We start from the raw sequence: 19,265 nt of genomic DNA, 5'->3' as shown, positions 1-19,265 counted from the left end.
GGGTGTATTGTTACTGTCGGCTGAGGCTTTAAGCACAGTGTATGCAGGACTCGCCTCTCTGAAAAGCTCTGTGAAGCCAATCGCTTTCAAAGCGTTGTCTTATAGTATTTCTGGTATGAAGCTGCTAAATTATTAATGAACTGAGCAGCTGCCTGGGGTTTGCCAGACTAAAGCAATCAACTCAGATAATAAGCTGCTGTTGAAAATCAAGCTATATGGCGTGTTATGGCGCAAATATTGCTATAATTGGTGTTACAAGTATTTAAATGCCATCTGCTTGTTAGTTTAGGCAATTAATGTACAAGAAAATCGTGGATCAAGCAAGTAAGTGAGTACATTTTTTTCTGTGATCGATTGGTGTTGCCTTGACAGAGATGTGAAACTCCCATTGATTGATCTTCCCCTACACTCCCCGCTGACCAGAGAAAACAGTCGATAGCGAATGCGAGAGGGGATTTAAATTGAACAAACACCGTCCACCTCATTTGACGGATAAGGTAGATATTTGTTTTCTCACGCGGTCTGATGTGATTCGCTTTCGGCACTGTTAAGCGACTAGCCTAACCTCGATCCAATGCGACGTTTGCTAGCTTGTAATGTCGGCACTGTTGGACTTGTTTTCCCCTCTAGACTCCGCTTCCTGTTAGCCTTGGGCTAGCTGGAAAAATCGACACAATGCTAACGAACGAGCAGGTTTAGTCAACCAACGAAAAACAGGTGTAACTTTACTTCTTACGTTAAGGTACGCGCTCCAATTTAGCTGTAATTTACCCCCAAACTGATGCTTTTAACTTTGTTTCCGAGCCAGCTGTAACGGCTGCTGGTTTCCTTTAGTTTGCTAACGCTCGACATCGAGCCATCTTGCTTGTGTTGGGGGATTTAAGTCTTTAACTTGACGAGCGACTGGTTATATTCTCAGTTGTAGTTTCTTGTAAGCACACGCATCGGTAATGGGCTCACCCGTATTGGAGCCAAGTGCGTGTTAGAAGTAGCTTTAAAACACTTAAATGTACTGTGTGAGACGCTGACTGATCCACTGTGAAAAGACAATAGAGAGAGAACCTGAGACTCGCACAGCTGTGGGGTTTGTGAACGACGGAAATCTATGATAACTAACTTAGGGGGAATAATATTTTCAGTGTTGTTTCCTTAAGTTGTATCCTGATTTAACTACGACACAGTGGGGATACTTTTGTACGTTTAAAAGTGGTGGAATTAATACAGATAGAAGGGGGAGCGTGCATGGGGTCGATGCAGATGGTGTTTGTGCGACACATGAGGGCTTCCAGGGATCTCACCTCATTCTACTGAAACAACACATGCCTCAGAAAACACTCGCAGCAACCGGTCGTCATCAGAGGTAACCAGGTAGAGTCTGAAGAGGGAGCCTGTTTCTGGACGTCCATCTCTCTAGCCTACCTTCATCACGTCCATCCACCACCACCGCCCTCCTCCTCCTCTTCCTCCTCCTCCTCCTCCTTCTCCCAGTCATGGACCCCCCGAGGACGCGGTCGCGGTCTCGGTCTGGCTTCTATCATTTCGGCTTAACCGGTAACGTTGGAAGCAACGGCAGTGGCAATGCTGTCGGCACCGGGAGCCTGATGAACGCCAGCGGAGGGGGAGTGAGCTACCCGCAGCAGAGCAACCCCGGATCATGGGTGCCGCACCACGGGGGTCGCAGCTACCCGGAGAGCCAGCAGCAGCAGCACGCCCAGGGGAGCTACCTGTCCGCGGGGGCACAGCGCCACTCCTCACACGGAGCCCACAGACACCCCGGTGCCGGTAAGCAAGGTTCAGTAAACAGGGCCTTTAGCTGGTCCAGATGCACCATCACACTCACTTAACCCTCCTGTTGTGTTGCGGGTCAAATTGACCCTTTTTAAAGTCTATTTTAGGCAATATATGTCTTCCAAACCAGCTCAATGCAGCATAAAAATCTGGGCAGCATGTGACAGAAGAGGTGTCGTGTTAATTTATCATCATCACTTCATAGAATAAAATCAAAATGTAAAATAAAATAAACAAAAATCTATCCTCATTGAACCATGATCTTTGATAATTAAAGAACACCAATGGACTATATTTTGATTTAAATGGATAGTAATGGAGTTAAAAATGAATGTGTATGGTGTTTTTTAGGGTTCTGACAATTTTGGATAAATGAATATGCCCCGGGTCAAATTGACCCAGGAACATTATTGCTGTTCCAGAGAAACGAACATAGCCGGAGGGTTAAACACAGGATACACCCCTGAGGGTAGTGAGCAGACCACTAGCAGCTTAGCAGGCTTTAAAAGTGCATTTCGACCAAGAGTTCCGGGGTCTTTTAGCCCCCATAACTACTTTCCCCGGAACTAAAAGGTTCCTGTGTCCCCATTGTTGTCTGTGTTTTGACCGCGGGCTGAAGTCCCGGGTAGATTGTGCAAATAAGGCCAGTGACGTACAGAGAAAAAAAATTATATTAAATAATATTTTTTAAATCTTAATAAGAAACTAAACTAGTATGCATTCCCAGAAACTCCCTCTGTGTTTCAACAACTGTGTAAACTCCACAAACACCGTAACGTTCAACCTAAAGTCCTTTGAAAAGTATTACCCACCAAGCAGGGGCTTTTCAGGGTGGAGATTAGCTACCCCTGAACTAAATTTAGATCCTGGTTCCTCCGGTCGCAACACACGTAGTTCAGGGGTAAAGTCCCTAGTTCCAGGGTAGAATTCCTGTGGTCGAAAAACGCCTTTTGAGACATTTCGCTAAAAGGCTTGCTTCTTTCACCACCAGCTATGTGTCATGTCAGGTGTTGTTGTGGGGCCTTTCTTTTAGATGTTTTAACAGCATTTCCCCCAACTTAATAAAAAGTATAGTAGGCCCTTGACCCCTGTGTCAAATGTACATGTTCAAGCTGTATTCTCCCTCTGATAATTGAACAGACAGACCTTTTATTACAGATTTAACAGGTGAAGTTCATATTATCTAACACCTGTGTTCAAAGCACTGAGAAAATGACATTATGAGAAATCATTAAAGTAAATAATAATTAAATTGAATTACAATTAAATATTTAGACGTATGCTTTTAAAACAAATCTAAGCTGGTAGGTCTGTAGACATTTTAAAGATCAAAGATGAAGTAATTAGAGCTATAGAGCTGTACATTTTAATATATTACCAGATCTGGGACACATGATTTGCTGAGGGATGTATTTGTATTGTATACTCCACTCCAGTATATAAAAAAAGTGCAATAAATAATTACATGAGTAGTGTGGAGGCTTAAAACCTAACTGAAATTAATCTGTTGATTTAAGATTTTATTATTATTATTATTATTATTATTATTATTATTTCAGACCACTCAGATCTGTGATCAGGATTTCTTGTAGTTAACCATCAAATATTTCATCCTTGGCCTTAATAGTACTCACCTTCCATTTAGACGTGTTCAAACTTCCCTATTGCCCCAAAACACTCAAACACTAGTCTAATCTAGTGGTTTAAGGTAAAGTTCAGGAGGTGCTGTAGTTTAAAGCAAACATGGTGAAATGGGAATACAGGGTAGAGTTGTTCTTTGTTTTTTTTGTACCAACCATTATCAAACAAGCAGTTCAAATGGTCCTTTATCACAACAATAACAGCTACTTACCCAACTAATGCTACAACAAAAAAACTCCAAACCTTCAAAGACAGGAAAACACAAATTAACTTACCTAAGAAGAAATTCCAAGTAATTCCACTTAGTGCCATATTCTTTACATGAAGACTGGTTATTCCTGTCTGTATACATTAGCATAACAATATGTAGGTTCTGATCATGTGTGTGCAGTCATGGTCCATCTCTCAACATATCAGTAACTCTGTTTGTACTTCCATGTGTTCTAAACATAGAACATTCAGAACCCTGGATAAACTGTTTTCATGACACATTATCCTGGTTTCTGTCTGTTGTGTCAAGAGAGAAAATCCAGGATTTCAATCAAACTTGATCAGAGCTTATCCAGGTCTCTGAAACCAGGATACTATGTTTCCATACATATCATATAAATGTGATCCTTCAAAAACAGGAGAATAACCAGGGTACTTGTGTGCATGTTGGCTTACTCTATGACATCAGTGAGTTTAGTGTTCAGCAGGTTTCCATTGCTGACCGTAGGAAAGTGACTTCTGTAATTCTAGATTAAGTTCCCTAAATGCCTCAATGGCAAAAATAGTGCAGTGAATGAATAAAAGCAGACTTTAAATGGGCCTCCGCTGTAATAGCAGCGCTGCTTCCAAACACCCAAAATAACCCACAGAGGGGACACCACAAAAAACACATGCTTCCCAAATTGAGCGACAACAGAGGGTCTTATTAAGTGAATGACTTAAAGAGTGTATCTCCCAGCTGTGTGATCGGCCTCCGTTTTCCTAGCAGCTGCACATGCTTCTTCCTTAATGACTAGGATCTTTGTGTGTGTTTGTGTGTGTAAGCAAAGTAAAAGTGTTGGTCTAAGAGTCCATTTCAGATGTCCGGTTTATCTGTGTTTGTTTTTTTTTTTTTTTTTTACTCTTTACCGTATGATGTTGTTTGGCATCACGGTACGCAGACCAGTGGTCGACCGATATTGTTTTTTAACAGCCGATAATTACAGAGCAAGTTGGCCAAAAGCCATATATAATGGCAATACCGTCTTGTTGTTGTTTTGATAAGGGCTGGTGGCCTAGCGGTCTAATGGCTCGTTTCCACCAAGTGGTCTGGTATGGATCAGTATAGTTTGGTACAGGTCAGATCGGTAACGCCGGATTCTGTTTGCGTTTCCACAGCCAACCGTGCCCTAATTGGTGGGCAGCGTGTAAGCCGGATGCCGATAGCCTCGTCAGCTACGTAATGGCGTGAAGTCACAGTGTACTCCGCTAATAAATGCAACGAAGAAGAAAAACGCGATACAGAGGAAAGTCTGCACCTCCGCGCCGACCATGGAACGTTGTTTCTTGATGCCATTTTCCAAACATAAAAAGTTATCTTCCTGAAGTCCACTGGAGATTTAAACATGGCAGGGTTATGTGTTGTTCTTTAATACCGCTGTTGCACGGGAAGTGACGATTCTTTCGACCAATCAACAGACTGCAGTGTTTCTATCTCCACCTTCTGGGGTCGGATCAGTATGTCTGGCACCCCAACAGAAGGGTACCAAAAAGTGGGACAGTATGGCTCGGTAATTTAGGGACCTGTCCCGGTTTTAGTCGATGGAAACACCACAAAAGGCGGGCCGTACCAAGACGAACCAAACTGAACCTCTTGGTGGAAACGGGGCTTAAGCACCCCACGTATAGAGGCTATAGTCCTTGTTGCAGAGGTCGCCAGTTCAGCTCCTGGCTGGTTGACCATTTACCCCCGCTCTCTGCTCCCCGCATTTCCTGTCTCTCTTCAGCTGTCCTATCAAATAGAGGTGAATAAGCCCAAAAATATAGCTAAAAAAAAAAAAAGAAAAATAAATAAAACAATTTGATAATAATAAGATAAACCAAATTGGTGAACTTGAATGAACATTTGTTTAAATAAATGGTGTTTGCTCAGTAAAAAATGCTCCAAGGGACTTCTGGTTATATGTCCATATTAAGCTTTTAATCAGCTTACAGATAACATTAATATTAAGAAGAATAAGATTACAGTTTAAATGCTCTGGTAACATCATGTAAAATCTAATATTGACACAATTCCACTCTACCTGAGCTCTGCAAGTACACCACACTGCCGAGGCTGCCTGCAGTGTCTGCAGACGATATTTGTTTATTTTTTTTATTGGCCTCCTGAGCGCAGACGATGGCTGATGCCGATTATGTCAAAATGGTATCAATGGTATCAACCAAGCGGCAAACTCCGGTCTCAAACGATGAAGCCAATGCGGAAGTGATATAAACTGCAATACATCGAAAATCCGCTTGAGGCTGGCTGCAGAAACACCGGAAACCACATAGATATGAATGGGAAAAAGACGATCTTTGCAGCATTAATAAACATGTTTACAGCCTGGTTCAAAAAACGGCTTGGCCCTACAACGCTAATCTCTCTAATGGCATACACTGTACGGGGGGTGAATTTTTTTCTAACGTGACGGTTAAGAAGATATTAAGATTATGAGTTTTGCCCAAATAAGGACATAACTGACGTGAATCCCGGTCGGGAACACACAGCCATTGGCTAAGAGACTCACACTACGTCACACTCTGCCTAGTTGAGTTCCGCATTACCAATATGGCTGCCGCCGTCGATTTGCTTCAAAACAGCTCTCAGGAACAGATGGGTGACGTCACGGATACTACGTCCATATTTTATACAGTCTATGGTATCAACCCGATGTTTAGTCTTCCCCGACAGCCAGACTCGGAGGGAATGGGATTGTTCTTCGTCAACAGAACCCATCACGGCTTTACTCTCAATGTCCCGTTACCCTATGGCTCTTTGGTTGAACAGACATTTACAGATCCAGTTCTCCTTGAAACACATGGGTGACCGAGGCCTAGGACCCCATAGGGCCTAAATAAAAAAAGGGAGAGTAGATGAATTAAGATGCAAGCCAGTAGGTTGGCTGTACTGTGGACTAGTGAGTCAACTGACAATCCCTCTGTTCTCCACAGCCACTAGCAGGGCGCCTTTGAGCTGTCACTATCGCCAGACTTCACATGGCTCTGGAGTGGCGTCGCAAAGACAAGAAAGGAGTAGGGGGGCTGCTTTCAGATCTGTTGTTTCTGAGGAGCCAGACGGGGGCTGTTTGGATGAGGGAGGCATAAAGGGAGAAGCAGAAAAGAGATTGGGGGAGGAAAGATTTTACCCCCGCTTTTTTGGTGATTAAAGGTTTTTGGGGGACTGCTCAAAGGAAACTCTTGTCAGCTGAGTTCAAGGACATCCTTCTTAAGCTTCTGAAATGTCTGTATGCACATGCTGCTTCCAGATTGCACATGTTGGCCGGCAGATAAACAGCTGGGAGAGCATTGTGTTATTCTGAGATTATGTTATGGTATTACTGCTTTATTCAGCCATATTTTTTTTTCTAGGCTTTCAGCTTTTTGGGGGGCACACAAATATCATTCATAGCATTGAGGAGTCTTTTTTGTGACAGTCTATTAATCTTTTGAGAGAGATTTTTATCCCTAGTTCACCGCAAGGAGATAAAAAATAAGGAAAGAAACAGCACTGAGCTGTTGTTGCATGGCTAATAATTGTTCACTGACTTGCTCAGATGCTTTCAAAAAGTCAGAATTTAAGCCCAGCTTTTGGTTGTGGGTAATTTCCATGCACTGTTCAAACCGTTTCTGTGATAGCACTCAGGCTGAAACAGTACTTTGGGATTTTAGTTTGACTGGTCTGTCGTTTTAGTTACGCTGGAAGCTTGAAAGCTGGTCAAAATAATTTTTATAATTTCCCAAAACCCAAAACTTCTTTATCCTACTTAATTTGGTGAAAAGACAGTCCCAAACCAAAGATGCAGTTTACAAGAAGTAATCAAATACATCAAAGAACACAGCAAACATTTGAAGTCGCACAACCAATTTATGGTTTACATTTTTTTTAGTTCATGACTTTGACATATACAACAATATTCTTTTAAAGCTGGGCTTGGTAGTCACGGAAAACTAGCACAAATTTGACTGTAGCATTTCCTCAGGCTTCCGTCTAACCGTTCCCCCCCACCCCTCGGAGCTCCTCCAAAATGACGCCTCCGCTCACATGCACGAGCGCCACTGATTCGCGACCATTCACATGACTGATTCAAAACCGGTCCTCAGCACATGGTTTGTGTTTTGCACTACGTCAACTCATGTCTCACGCGGCGGTAAGAAAACACCAAAACATTATCATAGTGAAAGTTAAAAACACAACTCAACTCAACTTTATTTATAAAGCACTTTAGAAACGAACACAGCCGAAACAGAGTGCTGTACATAAATAGACAAACAACACAGGCAAAAACAATTAAAACACAGAATGATAAAACGATAAACACAATTGAACAATAGAAACAAAAAAACAACCCATAAAACACTAAAACAGGAGCAGAGTCTCATGCGGGGTTGAAAGCCAAGGAATAAAAGTGGGTTTTAAAAATGGACAGTGAGGAGGCTTGTCTAATGTCTAATAAAACACAAACAAACATGAAATGTACGCGCAGGAGGCGGGCAGAACGGCAGGACGGGATTTAATTGGTTTCATAATTTAGCTCCTAATGGCAGGGATTGGTTGGTGTTTTCCCAGGTTTACTCCGGCTGTAGATAGCAGCTTTTTTTCACTCTTTTTTTAAGAACACAATATGTATTGATTGCCATCGGGACATAAAGATCATTTTAACCAGTATAACAAAAAGTGTATCTAAATCTGACTACCAACCCCAGCTTTAATCCTCTAATTAGCTGAAAGTTTCATAGCTTAATTTTTTGACCAAAATCAAAATAGATGGTGAGCTTATAACTGGACACAAAGGGAATTATCTGCATTTAAACAATGTTACATGTGAACAACCAACAAGATCCTCTGCTGTGTTGTAGATGTTTGATACGTGGACGCCTGTGTGTCTGTTTATGCAAGTCTGTGTTGGGCTTTTCATGGTAGATCAGAGAGAATGATTTTTCTGTGAGAGCCACAGAGGATGGGTCCAGTGTGACCTCTCACAGAGGTGGATTCTTTTTTTGTGTGCATGCTTCAAGCAGGAAATTCAAAAGCCTTTCAGGAGGATGGACAGAAGCTTTGTTTGTTAGGAATAATGTCAGACATACCTTTTTTTTAAGTGTTACATTAAATTGGATTATGATCATTTTGAAGTTGAATAATTGAATTTTGTAATATTAGAGTCTGTTCAAGCAAATCAGCCAGGCTTCGGTAAAATGACGGCTGCTTAGGCATGCAGAGGTCTTTAAATCTGAAAATAAAATCGAAGCCAGTATGCTTTTGTATGTCTGTTTCTGGCCAGTTGATGTCTATGTATGTCTTGTGTTGTTGATGGTTTTTTTTTTCAACCATCTCCTATCTGATAATGTACTTTTGTTCTCTGTGGCCTGCAGGAGGAGTGCTTCATTTTCATCCTGATAATGTGTGCAGCGATGACCGGGACAAAGTAAGTGTGAAACATGACCCATGCCTGTTGCCTCTGCTCTACTCCTGGTTTGAATAGGATTTGTATGTCATTGTTTTCTTTTCTTATTCATTCTCCCCTTTTGTCTGTGCTCTTTTTGTTTTGCCCTGACCCACAACCCACCCACCCCCCCTGCTTCGGTTTCCCCCTCCTCCTTTCACCTCTGTGTGCAGATGGAAGATAGCCCGAGCCCGAAAAGGCAGCGTCTTTCACAGCAGTCCATGTTGGATCTAAACTCCGCCCCTCCCTCTACTCCTTCCTCTCCCATTCGCCCCTGGGAGCTGCCTCCCAGCCGCAGACCACACCCCCACTACATGCCAGAGAGATGCCACACTCCCCTTCGCAACCGACGCAGGTTAGTGGGTATATGTGTGTAACACAAGTGCATATAAACATTGATATCAGGATTAATACAACAGATAATTATTCTACCTGTGCAGCTTTCAAAAGACTTCAACACCCTTGGTTTGATTGTAGAGACTGTGGCATAAGAAATGAATGAAATAGATAAAGATAAGAAACACTCTTTGTTTCTTAGATGAGACTGACACTTACATGAGTCAGAGAAAACAGATGATTTCTAAGTTGTAAAATATAAACATCATTTATAAAGTAAATACTTTTGGTAGGATAGGAACATTTTTCTCTATGATTTTGTTATTTTGTTTTAAAAGCGATTTTCATCAGACACAGCCTTTTCTTGTTTTATACAGTTTTTGCTGTTTAAAGCATCAACTGCTGTAATCCAAATAGATAATTTCTTCTGTCTTTACATCCTAGTACATTTTTTAAAACACTGATATTTTACTGTATAGAAGACTTGTGCCTAAAATTAATTTACTTCTTCCTTTGTCTGGCTGTATATCAGTATTGATGTTCGAATGTAGTCTTTTTTTATGGGAACTACACTCATTTTACACATGTGAAAAATGTGTCTGGAGCTGTTTGTGGCCCCAGAGTCAGCATCAGTCAGACTAAATTAAAAGAGAAATCTTGGGTTGTGAAGCTTGTAATATAAGAAGAGCTTATGGACCCTTATAGCACTGCCCATCTTTGCTTGTGGCTGATAGTACAAGATCATTCTAGCTGCTACTAGCAAAAACACACCCCAATGTATGATCAGACGGTTTGCGGTTGGGTTGCGTTGTAGGTAATGATTTCAACAAGATATGACAAGGAAGAGGAATGTGGATGATGAAAACCCTTCTTCTCTGTTTGAGTCTTTGTTTAAAAGAAGTAGTTAATTTAAAGTTATATTACAATAGGAGTGCATTAATACACTGGTGTACACTATTCGATTAACCCTTTGTGTTATGTTCGTTTCTCTGGAACAGCAATTATGTTCCTGGGTCAATTTGACAATTTGAAGTGTCAGAACCCAAAAAATCCCATTACTAACTATTTAAATCCAGATTTAGTCCATTGATGTTCTTTATTCTTACAAATCATGGTTCAATGAGGATAACTCACTTGTTTTTCATTAAAATTCATCATAAAAATTTTTTAATGTACACTGGAAAGTCCTAAATGTAAATACAATAGTTTTACATGACATAGATTTTTGTTTATTTTATTTTTAATTTTTATTGTTTATTTTTTTTATGAAGTGATGTTGATAAATTAACATGACACCTCTTCTGTCACATGCTGCCCAGATTTTTAGGTTGCATTTAGCTGGTTTGGAAGGCGAATAATGCCTAAAATAGACTTTAAAAAGGGGTAAATTTGGCCCGCATCATGACAGGAGGGTTAACTCTTAAATAACTTGCGATGGGTGACTGCTCTTTTTTTTGTAAGTGATGTAGTTTTCTCTTATTTTCCACCTCAGTCCTCCAATGAGACGCCAGCGGGGCAGAAGAGACCGTCTGACCCGCCATCACCACCATGCCCATAACAACAACCACCACTTCAATAGCAACAACAACCATCACCATCACCACCTTCAACACCACAATGCCCACCACCCTCATCCTCACCACCACCACCTGCACTCCCACCACGTCCCGTCGTCAGTCCACCAGGATGAGAACTACCGTCACCCTGCTCCCCCCCAGGGCTACCCGCCCTACAGCCAGCAACCCCCTAGAGGGCCGGGGCCAGGACCAGAAGAGCGCCAGGGTCACCATCCTCCAAATCTGTCCCCGAGGCCTCTTCACCAATCTCCAAACATGTCCCCCAGGCTGCTGCACCCTGCAGCTCATCAACACCCCCATTCACACCCTCACGTGTCCCAGCAGCAGAGCAGTGTTGTGCTGGACCTTCATGAGCAGGTGACATTATAAGATTTTCTCGTGGCAGTGTGTCTCGTTTTAGATCATATGACGATGCATTATGTGGCCATTGCACCGTGCAATTGTGATGATCCAACGAAAAATGGTTTGGCCCTACGTTAGATCTCTGAAATCATTAGAAGAGTTGGGATGTTTATGAGCCTCTGTTTGATTCTAACATGTCTTTGCTCTGCCACATTTTTTCTCCTTCTGGCTTCTTTTTTTTTTTAGCTGTAAGCAGTTCTGGAAAATGAGCATCAAACTGTTTTAGGTTTTGCAAATGAAGATTTCCTTACCTGCTCCATATGTCAGCTTAGAGGCTACGTGACAAAAATAAACTCTTTTTCCTTGGTTGTATTTATGAAAGTTATATAGAACTTAATGCATGCATGATCTTTATTTGCTATTATCTTACAACAAAACATTCAACATGCAGGTTTTAGGGCTATTTCTTTCCCTTAAGTGGGGTTGTATGGGGTACTCGTCAATTGTATATCCACAGGAAGTGCCAGTAAGTCCAGCCCTTTTGTTGAGAAACTGGCCTGAGGACCAGAACAGAATCTAGGCTATCAACTCTTGCAGACGGGGTCAGCTTTACCTCCTAATTTAGATAATATGAACAAACTCCAACGAAACCACTATTCTCAGTTATGCTCTGTTTGTAAAATATTACAGAGCTATGCTGTGCTGTCAGAAAACCTGTTAGTTTTTGCACTATTTGTAGGCATGACTCAGACGTGTTCTCCGGCCTTCAGAGCACTGATCAGAATCATTTAGTCACAGATCCATAAGGTCCACATAAAATCTGCTTTAGCAAAAGTCGTGTCTACTACCTGAGATGATGAAATGTAAGTGTTGAGACGAATGCAAGTGATATAGTTTGCTATACTTTCTATCTCGACAATGTGGATCAAGTGTTGTACCTCGATGCAACTGTTTGTGTAAAGTCCATGACCTCTGACTTTTTGATCTCCATATTTCAGGGTTCAGCTCAAGTATCCTATCCTGTGTCACCCCCGGTAGCGCCCCCAGGCCTGCCGCCTCGCTCTGCACCTCAGCAGATCCCAGCATGCTCAGTGGTCTTCAGTGGACAGCACTATCCTGTGTGCAGCGTCCCTCCTCCTGTGAGTGTGATTTCCTTTCTGTGATAGATTAACTACTAGGGTCCGCAGGAAGCTTGTGCATTGCATCTTAGCTCTGTTTCAGAAACGTCCCCCAAGTCTCATTTTAATGGAGCCATGTCCAACAGGCATCAAGGTAAACAGAAGAGATTTTTGAATGTCCTGTGTGCTTTCTAATAAGAAAATGACCAATACAAATATATATAAAAAAAGGTGAACAGAGAAGATCAACTTGTACAGAAAGTCAAACACAAGAATGGCATATACCATCCAGTTTTTATACCATATAATTTCCGGTTAGGTTTGAACCGGATGGTAAAGATCACCTAAAGATTGTTTTTTCATTGATTAATTTCCTTTTTTTCAGGTTGCTGTACTAAATGTACTCTTGTTGTTCTCTCTGTCCCTCTGCTAGGTGCTTCAGACTTGCTCTGTTCAGCACTTACCAATGCCTTACCCTTTCCCGTCACTACTGTCGAGTGACCCAGCCTTCCTGCTTCCTCCTCCTCACCTCCCCCATCCCCCAACACACCTGACCCACCATCCTCCTCACCTGCCCCAGCCTGGACAGTTTGGACCTTATCCAACACAGCAGGCTCGATCTGTGAGTAGGGTTTTTTTTTCTAAGGGATACATTTTTCAATCTTTTTTTATCTTGCACCAGATTCAGTTCACGCCAGTTTTACAATCAAGACCATTGCAGTCAAAGTCAAAAAGATTTGGATGTGATTTTTCCCTCGATGTCATTCTTTATTTGTAACTCTTGGGTAAAACACGTGTCCTGGGATGCATCAGTTAGCATCTTTCAGGGCTGCTTTGAATGAAACACCTGCTGTATAAACTTGCTGCAGAAGAGGTTTTTGCAGTGTTAAAGCAAAACTGATGAGGCACATCTCAGACATACGATATTTAATTAGCATTTTTCAAGCATGAGAAGACAAAATGTTTGATACAAGTTAGGACAGGTAATGCCTTTTTTTAAATTAGGAATTTCCTGCACAGTCATCAAGTTTAATAAGGATAATTATAATTATGATAATAATGATAATAATAATAATAATAATAATAATAATAATAATAATAATAATAATAATAATAATAATAATAACAATAATAATAGATACATCTTTATTTATATAATGCCATTCATGCAGCCAAAATAGCTTAATAAGAACAACACAACAATTGAAACCAAATTCAAAATGTTGATGCATAAGAAAAAAAAAACTAGCAGTAGATAAGTGTAAAAAAAACAACCAAAGTGGTTTGATAAAAAACAAATGTTAAGATAGTATTATGATAAAACAAACTGAACCCTATTAAAAAGCCAAACTAAACAATTTGTAATTTTCCTTTAAATTTCTGAGAGAGCCTGCTGTTCAGTGATCCAAGAGGACCTTTTCACACAGGGACCATAAAAACTAAAAGCTGCCTCGCCTAAATTATTTTGTGACACTCTGGGAACTTCTAAAAGAAGAGCAAGCAGCAGAAGATCTAAGATTTCAAGTAGGGACATAAAATGACAGGCAGTCAGTGATTTAAGAAGGTTCTAAATCAGTAGTAGTGGCTAGTAAAAATTGCTTCAAGTCTCTGCTGCTCTGTTTCTATACCATCATCATTCACAGGTTAATATAATAAGAACAGTTTAAAAAGAAAAGTAAACGCACGTTGGTCAGACAAGACAGAGAAGTTGATTTGTGTTGTATCATATAATAACAACGATGATTGACATAATGATGACTTCATATTTTGCTTAGAGGGAACACTAAAAGTGAAAAGAGTAGAGGGCCCAGACTACTCCCCTGAGGAACACCATGTATATATTAGGGATGCACCGAAATGAAAATTCTTGGCCGAAACCGAAAATGAGGAAACAAAGGCCGAAAACCGAAACACCTAAATAAATTATTATGCCAATTATTAGTAGGGAGACTGGGACAGTTGTAACACTTGCACTTGCTCCAATCAGGAACAAGTTATGAATCACCTGATTCACTCTGCATATGCTCAGTTTAGTTGAAGCTAGTTTGTATAGCAGTTTGAACACACTGGGTTAAAAGAGCTCAAAGTTGTAGACAGAAATGTCAAAAATGTTACAACTGTCCCCAGTCTCCCCTACCATTGCATTTATGGCTAGGACTTTGTACGAACCTCACTAAAAATCAAGGATCTCATTGATCATAGCCTGGATCAAGTCTTTCGGCCGAAAATGCGCTTTTCGGCCAAAACTTTCCGGTGGCCAAAATTTCGGTGCATCCCTAGTGTATATAGATATACATATTTTATTATAAGTTGATAAAACAGAACCACTGAAACTTGCAAATAATTTTCTATCAAACAAGTATGAACAAAACCAGCTGCAGACTGTGCCCGAGGGACTAACACATTTTCAAGTCTTATCAAAACTATGATATTAACAATCGTAACAGATGCAGCATAAAATGTATGTTCTTTGTGAAAAATATTGTGCATCACTTTGAATGATAACTGTGTTGAGGTTTACAATGGTAAAAGCTAATCCTGATGCAATTGCTAATTGGTCTCTGAGATGCAGTGTTTTTGTGGAGTCAAGGTGTTTTGGTTGGAAGGATAGTTAACCTGCCCATAGAAGAAATGTGATGTGATTTTGATCTTGATTGCTATTGACGGCTATTTGAACAAGCTGCCTGTTAACAAAACAATTCCACATGAATCATTTTATTTTAGTATTTTGTGTGAGTTGCTCTTGTGCTTTTGAACACAATGAATATTGTGGTAACATTGTGTATTTGTGCTCAGCTTTTTACACATTTCCATCCTCAACTACAGCCGTTACAGAGGATAGAGAATGACGTGGAGCTACTTGGAGAACACCTGTCTCTAGGCGCTGGGCTCCACTACCCTCCCGCCACCCACCCCGCCCTCACACCACACTCTACACAGCTTCACTTCCTGTCCCATGACCCTCTGCCTCAGGAGTTTTTCGGAGTGGTGAGATAAAAGAATAATTTGAAGTTTTCTATCACTTTTGATTACAGGGGGAAAATAAAGATACATGTGAGTGATATGTTATCTGTGTTTTCAAATGACCCCCAGTCCTATCCAAACTTTATTCCTCGGCGTCTACCGGGGCGACGGTACCGATCACAGCAGCCACTGCCACCTTCGCCTTACCACCCAAGCCTCCTGCCTTACTTCCTGTAAGTAGATCAGTAGATGATGTAAAATAATACATGCAAGAAAAAAATGTAGACCAGTTACTTCAAATTAAATCCAGATAAAAACGTTAGGTCTTTCATTTTGTTTTGAAACCACCCAGAGAGCTTGCTCTTCTGCAACGAGTTCAACCGTTTTATGCATAAATACAGAAAACTCTCTGGTTGCTGCTTGTGTGGGACACGTAAGGAACATAAAATGAAAGTAGATCTGTGTTGTGTGGAGGAGCAAGGCCATGTAGAGCTCTTCAGAGCTCGTTTTAGTTGAGCACAGAAGTTACTGCTCAGCTGCTTTTCTTGATTCACTCCTTTTGATGAATTGAACTTAAAGTGTCCTGTGTTTAATGCCTCCCCATTTAGTTCAATGCTGCCAGTCCAGCCCACAGGTCCTGCTATAAGTCTGGAGCTGGATGTAGACGATGGGGAAGTGGAAAACTATGAGGTAAATCTTAATCTACTTTCTTTTTATTACTCTTCTGTTAGTTGGATGCAGACTCTGATTTTTCTGTGTTTTTCTCACTTACAGGCCCTCTTGAATCTGGCTGAGCGTCTTGGAGAGGCCAAACTCAGAGGACTGACAAAGGGAGACATTGAACAGCTTCCTTCCTATCGGTTCAATCCAAATAACCATCAGTCTGAGCAAACACTGTGAGTGCACCCATTTTACACCCACTAGGTCATCACTTGTTGATAGGGTGAATTATTCTGTGAGGTATTGTAAAAGCTCCTCAGATCACCAAAACTGATTGCTTTTTTGTTGACTTACATCTTTTAAGTGTTTCTTACTTTTTTAACAGAGGCTCATGTTTATTAGTGACAAAGTTTGTCGGGTTAGGTTGCATATTTTGCACAGACACGGAAACCTAAAACAGCCTGTAAGCATATTTAAAATGTGAAAAACCATGTCCATTGGTTGGGGTTGAAAGTATCCTAATTGTAGGTACTTATTAAGAAACTTCAGCTACTTTAGCTATTTGACTACATCAAAAAAATCTTCATACATATTTTCACAAATGCCTTAACTTTACTCAGTAACAGAACAGCAGGTTTCTTGTGTTGCTGTATTTTAATACCTGTTCTGTTGCAGGTGTGTGGTGTGCATGAGTGATTTTGAGTCCCGCCAACTGCTGCGAGTCCTGCCCTGCAGCCATGAGTTCCATGGGAAGTGTGTCGACAAGTGGCTGAGGGTAAGCATTCATCCAAAGAAGTTTTCTCACCCACTGTTACACATAATACTTGTACTGTGTGTGTATAAATATATATATATATATATATGTATATATGTATTTATGTATGTATGTATGTAGTGTCCGTGTTTGAGGCATTTCACATTGTTTGGTAGTGGATACAAAAGCAAAGTTGTCACATATTTGCCAGGTGTTTTGTACTGCCGATAGTCTGGTCTGATTAGAGACTTCATCACTTATTAACCAGAGAACAGCATTTAGTTTAGTTACAATCCAGTCAACAAGTGACAAAGGCATCTTTATTAAAAATAGTAGTGTACTATGGGGATGTTGTGAGAATTCTAGTACGCTAGAGGCCAGTCCCAGAAACTACACAAGGCTTGTATCTTTCTGAATGATCCTTAATTTACCACGAAAGATTCAGTAAATGTGTAAACCCAACTTGACCTTGGGACAAAAAAAGCATATGGACACCAGCATCTTGTGTTAATGAAAACACAGTCTTATGATTTAGGAGCATGGGGTAGTGCCTGAAGCCTCAATGTAATTTGGGTTGTAGGAATTAAAAATCAATCCAAAACATTTTTTTTAAATGTCATCATTTAAATCCTGTCATGTAGGATAGGGATGCTTACTGTCCAGAAAAACAGTGTCATCTTTGGACGTTTTTGATGTAACTAACAATATAAATTGCGTCCATAATGCTTTTTCCTTCTCTGTGACTACAGGCCAACAGGACGTGCCCCATCTGTCGGGCCGATGCATCTGAAGTGCAGAGAGACTCAGAGTGACACAAGAGGGCGCCAGACACTCCTGATAGATTGTCAAACACATTCAGCACTACCTGCTCCTGATATATTGATACACGTTCTTGTATACACATAAACACACACACACACATACACACACACATATACACACACAAACATACACACACCACTTTCTTGTCTTTGTTTATGTTGCATTTTCTGCTTGTTTGTTAAGATTTAACCCCGCCCCCTTTTTTCTCACATTAAACCTGACTTTAATTATTTCCAAGTTATTTTTCTTAATGTAATTTTCCTTGTCTCTGTTTTCTCTGTTCACATGAATTCAGGCCTTCACTTCTAGGGTGAAATTCATTTTCACCACCTTTTCACTCTGGTGTGTGTGTTTGTATGTGTGTGTGTGTGTGTGTGTGTGTGTGCGCGTGTGTTTGCGTTTGTATGTGTGTGTTCATGTGAATGCACATGAGTTGCTTGGTCAGCCCTGTAATGCTGGGATGTGGTACATGACTGTGTGTTTTCAGTGTGTGTGTGTGTGTGCGTGTGTGTGTGTGTGTGTGCGCATGCGCACGTGTGTGTGTGTGTGCGCGCATGCGTGTGTGTTTTGTGCGCGTGTGTGTGTGTAAGAGAGAATTCTAGATGTCCAGCATGCCTGAGTTCCTGTTGTGAGTCATAGAAGTGTTAACGATTGAGAGTTTTTTCTCTCCTGAGTGACTGACTTTACTTCCTGTTTGTATGTCTATGCACTGTCTATATGCATACCGTGTGTGTGTGTGTATGTATGTATGTATGTGTGTATGTATGTGTGTGTGTATGTATATATGTATGTGTGTGTGTGTGTTTAAGTGTGAATGTGTGTGTGCGTTATAGACTTAAATCCTTTTCTCTAGTTTGACACTAAGGGTCCATGTTGCCACTATACTCATTGGTTGCCTGTTTTATCAGTTCCTTCAGTTTATATTGTTTTTATTGTTATTGTTATTTTTATTATCATTATAATTATTATTATTATTATTATAGAACCAATAAAAGTCATTGTTTTCCTGCCTGGCAGTTACCTCATCATTCCAGTTTTGGTCATTATCCATTAAGCGCGCTTCATTACTTTGAAATTAAGCACATATTACGTTTTTATTTTTCTTTCTTTTATATTAGTAGATATAAGTTTGTCTGACTTTGCTGTGGCACATGTGTTACATATATACATATATCTATATATACTGTATAATTCTAATATCTGTATACCAAATAAAAGGCTTGATATGAAATTTTTAAATTTTGCATCTTGTATTGATTTTATAACGATTTAAGACCCAGAGGTTGTGTTGGATCTCTATTTTGATCTGAAATGGTGGCAATGCAGACTTCAGACTGTTGAGATGCTATGACTTCAAGTTGCCACTAGATGCTGTTAATAGTCATCCATGCCTGTTTTTTAATAATTCAGGACACTCACTCAGTGAGACATTTCTTGATAGTGGCCCTCCCTTTTGCCCCCCTGGACACATTTTAGGAAACAATGGGCCTATAATCCAGCGTGGACCACGATTTATTGAGTAGCAGGCAGTCACAACACTGAGTAAAGCTATTATAAAAATAAAAATAAATAGCATATATATACTGGACTT

At 40.5% G+C, this 19,265-nt stretch overlaps 1 protein-coding gene across 2 annotated transcripts; it reads left to right on the top strand.

The window, feature by feature from the left end:
• Positions 1-355: 355 nt before the first annotated feature.
• rnf38 (ring finger protein 38) lies at positions 356-18,683 on the top strand. Of its 2 annotated transcripts, none has more exons than XM_034690764.1 (12): positions 356-1,782; positions 9,031-9,083; positions 9,275-9,456; positions 10,930-11,371; positions 12,355-12,495; positions 12,908-13,096; positions 15,271-15,462; positions 15,568-15,671; positions 16,047-16,128; positions 16,213-16,334; positions 16,774-16,873; positions 17,602-18,683. In XM_034690764.1, the coding sequence occupies exons 1-12, from the start codon at positions 1,491-1,493 to the stop codon at positions 17,662-17,664; spliced, it is 1,962 nt and encodes a 653-aa protein (XP_034546655.1). In that variant the 5' UTR covers positions 356-1,490; the 3' UTR covers positions 17,665-18,683. The 2 variants fall into 2 exon arrangements, with proteins under 2 accessions (XP_034546655.1, XP_034546657.1); XM_034690766.1 differs by having other exon boundaries at positions 364-1,782; positions 15,301-15,462.
• Positions 18,684-19,265: the final 582 nt, after the last annotated feature.

This window comes from Notolabrus celidotus, chromosome 8, assembly GCF_009762535.1.
Source record: "Notolabrus celidotus isolate fNotCel1 chromosome 8, fNotCel1.pri, whole genome shotgun sequence".
NCBI lineage: Eukaryota > Metazoa > Chordata > Actinopteri > Labriformes > Labridae > Notolabrus > Notolabrus celidotus.
This window is presented reverse-complemented; position numbering and strand designations above follow the sequence as displayed.